This window comes from Octodon degus, unplaced genomic scaffold, assembly GCF_000260255.1.
Source record: "Octodon degus isolate 3935 unplaced genomic scaffold, OctDeg1.0 scaffold00144, whole genome shotgun sequence".
In the NCBI taxonomy this organism is placed as follows: Eukaryota; Metazoa; Chordata; class Mammalia; order Rodentia; family Octodontidae; genus Octodon; species Octodon degus.
Window position 1 is genome coordinate 6,427,827 of NW_004524720.1, and position 5,416 is coordinate 6,433,242.

Consider the following 5,416-nt stretch of genomic DNA (forward strand, 5'->3'; position numbering starts at 1 on the left):
AAGGCTGATGTAACAGGGCAATAAAAGCTGCGCAGACACAACCAGTGGTCGCGTCTTCCTTGCTGGCAAGGCCGCGCGCGACAGATCATTATGAGTCTGATCTAGTATTGAGATTCTGAACAACCTGTAGGCCCTTCCCTAAAATACAAAATAAATAAATGAATACAAGACTTTATGACTTTGTATTAAGAATAATGCTTTCTAAAATAATGACACTAAAAGCAAGAACAACTAAAGGAAAAATAAAGTGGACTTCACCAAAATGTTAAAACATGGTATATGAAAGATGTTCAGGTTGGTAAAAAGACAATCCAGAGAATAGAAGATATCTCCAAATTACACATCTGAGAAGGGTCTAATATATAGAATACCTTAAATAAAAAACCCTATTTTTCTTCTAAAAAATAAAAATAAGTGGCCAAGAAGTACCAGAAAAGAAACTCAATGTAATTAGTAATTAGGGGAAATGCACATCAAAGTCAAATTAAGATACCATTTTATACCAGCAAGAATGCTCATTCATAATTATAAAACAAATAAAAACAGTAGTAACAGGTACTGGTGGAAAAACTGAAATTCTCACACATTGCTGGTTAGACTGTAAAAAGCACTAACACTGAAAAACATGTCAGTATTTTTCAAGAAGCTGAATATAGAATTATCATATAATGCAATAATTTCATGTTTAGGTATATACCAAAAGATGAAAACAAGTGTTTGAACAAAAACTTGTAACACTCATAGTCAAGATTCCCAATAGCCAACATAGAGAAGCAACCCAAAGTCTATATACAGATAAGCTATGGACAAACAAAATGTGGTAGAGCTACATAATGAAATATTATTTAGCAAAAGAAAAGAATGCAACAATACAGATAGAACATGATTATATTAAGTGAAAAAGTTTGACAAAAAAATAATATCCTAATGCCATACAATACTAATTAACTGAAAATACAGTGTTTAAATGTTGTATACTTGATAGAGTACATATGCTTTAAGGGTATGCTTTATCACTTGGCTGATAAGACTTTTATGCAGCAGGATCTGAACTACTAAAGCATTAAATAATGTCATTAACTCTTAAAACTGTTCAAGGTTCAAGATTTTTACTATAAAGTTTCAACTCTACAGTACAGCACCTAAGTCCTATAATGAACGGTCTCACATTATTTTCTGGCCTCAGTCTAACTTCATTTAATAACCTATGTTCCAAGCACAGAGCTTAGAATAAGCACAGAGCAAGACATACAGTACCTCAACCTTATGAAGTTCAAGAACCAGAAGGAAATACAAAACAATAAAATATTAAGACTGGAGGAAAGCAAACATGAAGTATCATAAAAACTTAGTAGATTTATCATATCAGACTGTGGTGTAGGAAAGAATGGACTTCTTCAAAAGTACCATTAAACTAAAACAGAAAGAACACTAGGTGAAGAACCTAACATGTTCCAGACAAAGAGGAAATAATATGGGAACTAAACACTATAGCAAAAAAAAGTTACTCAAGCTCGACTTGGTGCAGCATGCCTATAATCCCTGCACTCTGGGAGACTGAGACAGGAAGACTGCAAGTTGAAGCCCAGTTTGGGCAACTGAGGGAGGCCTTATTTCAAAATTAAAAAATGAAAGGACTGGGAATGCAGTCCACTGTGAATGACTTGGGTTCAACCCCCAAACCTGTAAAAAAAAGTAGTAGTTACTTCTGTAAGGTTAAAATATTGGGGTTGGAGAGGAGCTAAGAAAAAGTTAAAAAAAAAATAGGTTCTCTAACTTGAATGAAAAGTCATTACAGTTTTATTTATTTTATTTTTTATTTTTTGGCTGAACTGGGGCCTGAACTCAGGCCCTTGCACTTGCCAGGGAAGTGCTTATTCTACTGAGCCATCTTCCCAGCCCCCTCATTACAGTTTTAAAAGGAAGCAAAAAAGAAAAAAATCACTGCATCTAGACATTGCCTATCTAATTGCCTGTGTGGCACATACTCCCTGTTTGGTATTTATTCCAAGGTGCCAAATCAAAACATTATCTAGTAGCAAGACAAAACAAAAAATCTAAATTATGATTCTATAATCTGTTTCATGTAAATACAGACAAATACTATGTATGTATACTAGAGATTATACAGTGATAGCTGCTACAATAAAAGCCTTGAAATTAAAACCAGAGTGACTATTAGATTGACATACTGCCATTCTGTCAAAAACAAAATATGAAAGTAAAAATACTGCTAAGCAACTAATCAGTACTGAAGAACCAGCAATTACAATGGAAGACCCTGCCACATGTAACAAAACAAACCTTCTCCACCATGCCTGTATGAATATATGACAGCTATGTATCTGAAAACGGGTAATGTAAGCTTATCTTGTCAATATGAGATAAAATTTAAAAAAATTATTTTTTAACCTTTCCAGATTCTGACATTATTTTAACTTACTACAGTGACAGATTCACTTTTACTTTTGTGTGCTAGATACTTCAGATAGTAGATTAATCTAAAGGTAATCAATGTTTGAGACTTACTAGTACCAGAATGCCCCAGGGACCACACTAGTAAAACAATTCAAAGAAAAAAGTGACCTCTGAAACAACTACATTCCATGAAAATCAGTAAATATATTAATAGCAGCATTTTGCTGAAGAACATTCTTATAGTTGGAAAACAATTTTGTCAAAAAAATTTCAACCAGGTGATTTTAAAGATCAGTCAGAAAAATTCAGTGAGAAATTCTTTCTGTCATGAATATATTCCTATTAAAAAGTTTTTACCAATAAAACTTGGCTATTTGTCAGTTTTAGATAAATATTTATGTATAATGAAAAAGACAAGCAATATATGTCTGTCTTTCTAAGTCAGTTCAGTTTATTTTAAAATCATCTGAATCCCTTTTAGAGCCCATTAAAGCTTGAAAAGATTTTTCTAGGATGATGAGAACCCTGCTAAGCCAGGAAAAACATATGCAATAAAAATATATTATTTAAAATCATGCCACCTCTTAACATACACATTTTATCTTGACTGTATTTTCACATTTTTCCTCGTATCTTTCTGAAAATAATATGTGTCCCATTTTCAGATGCAGAAACTGTGTCCAAAAAGAATATGCATGACTTCTGCATATTTTACTGCAGTAAAGATAAACCAGATATTTATTGAATATATAACTTAACTAAAAATAGAGAATCCAGATTAAAAAAAAATTGTTGAATCATAGACAAATTGGTCTGGTGAAAAGTATCTTTAAAATTATTATTATTATTATTATCATTATTATTTGATCAGGGATGAGCTTAGCTTCGACAAAAGTCAAAGACAATAGATTCCAATTTAAAGATAAATTAGAAATGGAATGGGAAGGAAACCAAGAGATGGAAGGCAGGAGAGGGAGAAGAGAAAGGGATGTAAAAAGAACTGAAATATGTTCTGCATGCACCAACTCCCCACAATGAACAGAATCGTGTACTGCAAAGTCGGGTCAATAAAAATTTTTAAAAAGGAACTGATATCACAACTATTCAAACCAGCCTGTTCCATGACAAGTACTTCATAAAATTACGAGTCTCCTACAAATATTATCTTATACTTGACAGTCAAATGCGTGAAAGGGGCCAAAAAAGCAGAAACAGCTGGGCAGTAACACCTCCATTAATACAACCCTCAGCAAAGAAAAAGCCACCGCCTCTCGTTCCCATCATTTCAAAACCCCGGCTGTGAGCCCCAAGCTGAGGGCCGTGCGCTCCGTGACCCTACGGGATCTAGCTACGGGGGCAACGGAGCGCGGGCGGCAACGCCTCCAGCGCTGCGGGCCACCGAGGCGGGAGGGTCTCGCTGCCTGCAGCCCCCATCTTCTCGCGCCCTCCCGGGGCTTCGCGCCGGCTTCCCTGCCCCCACCCAGGCCGCTGACGTCCCGCAGCCGCCAAGTACACCTGGGCCCAGGGATGGCCGGGACGTAGGACACAGTCGGGGTGTCACCTTTTGAGGTATCTGGCGTCCTCCCCTTGCATGGCGGCGGCGACGGCGGCGGCTCACAGGCCCGCTGGTTATTTTCGGGAATTCGAGTCAAACACCCTCAACCGAAGCGCACACACTGCAGAGGCCGGTGAGGCGTGGCAGCAGCGGCGCTACGGTTTCCACGGTGAGGCTGTGGCTCCTCCCACAGCAATGGTCCCCAACAGCCGCCCGGAAACGCTCAGGGGCTCTGGCCAGGCCCTCCTCAGGCGCATGCGCCCGCAGCACAGAACCCGGATGCGCAGGCGTAGTCGGGGGCCTTGGGCCCTGAGACCAATTTGGCGCGCGCGGAGAAGCGCAGGAAGGTTTGGGTGTTCGGTATTTCTGTGTTCAACTCAAAGAGCGGTTCTCTGGACACTGCCCCCTTGAGGATGGGAATAGAAAGGGCAATAACAGTCTGCAGAATTGGAATTTCAGGTCCTTAGACTGGAAAAGGGAAAGTCGGTGAATTTTTTACTAACAAACGGAGCAGCACTATGGAAAAGGTATTGGGGCTGTGAAGCTTTATTCTCGAGATAGGCATGACCCTGCTGCAGAAATACATATGATGTCAACTGTGAAAGCGGCAGGTCTGTAATTTCCAGTTCAATTTTGTTTTAGTTTGCAGAATGAATTTTTGAAAAAAATAGAGAATACCAAGTCCAGCTCGGAATGAACTGCAGCATTGCAGGTATAAAGTGATTAGATTTATAGGCAGAGTGGAGAAGAAAAACTGGGTTTCAGACGTACCTTGATGTTCATAATACATCCTCTCCCTCCAAGTAACAGCTCTATAAATTTCAATTCCTTCACTCAAGTACTTTAGGAATTGTTCCTTCTGAGGTGGGCAATTGTTGGTAGTGCAAGGAAGGAGAAAGACACGGAAAATAGGAATATTTTGAAGTAAAATAAGATTGGATTTTGTAACTGTAATACAGTATGATACAGAGGTGATCAAAGCCTGAAATTTCTTCTCTGTAGACTGAAAGAACGACTATAACATTATATGACTCTATAAAAGTGAGACATTTTCGAGGATATAGAATATATCTTTCTATATAAGTGCTGGCCAAATACCTCAGCGGATTAAAGCATCTGCAATCAGGCTCAGGGGACAAAGTTTCGATTCCCAGGCCTGCCATGCCAGCCCAGCTCCCGAGGCATGCTGAGACCCCCAATGGGACTGAGCATGGTGGTGTGTGCCTGTAATCCCAGCTCTTGGGAGGCTGTAAACAGGAGGATCACTGCGAGTCCAATCTAGTGGTGAGACCCTGAACACCCTGTAGACCCTTCCCTAACAAAATACAATAATAATAATAATAATAATAATAATGTATCAATAGAGGCATGGCAATTACAACAAATGTGCGGCACAATGAAAGAGATTAACAACAGGAGAAACTGTGGGGGAGGGGTGGCATA

At 38.8% G+C, this 5,416-nt stretch overlaps 1 protein-coding gene across 1 annotated transcript in view; it reads right to left on the bottom strand.

Annotated features, from left to right (window-relative positions):
- Kifap3 (kinesin associated protein 3) overlaps positions 1–4,174 on the bottom strand; it is a 190,547-nt gene extending 186,373 nt beyond the window's left edge. Inside the window, exon 1 of the mRNA XM_023701945.1 lies at positions 3,980–4,174. Within this exon, the coding sequence (XP_023557713.1) occupies positions 3,980–4,011 (32 nt within the window). The 5' untranslated portion in view covers positions 4,012–4,174. The remainder of the gene's footprint in view (positions 1–3,979) is intronic.
- Between the last annotated feature and the right edge of the window lie 1,242 nt (positions 4,175–5,416).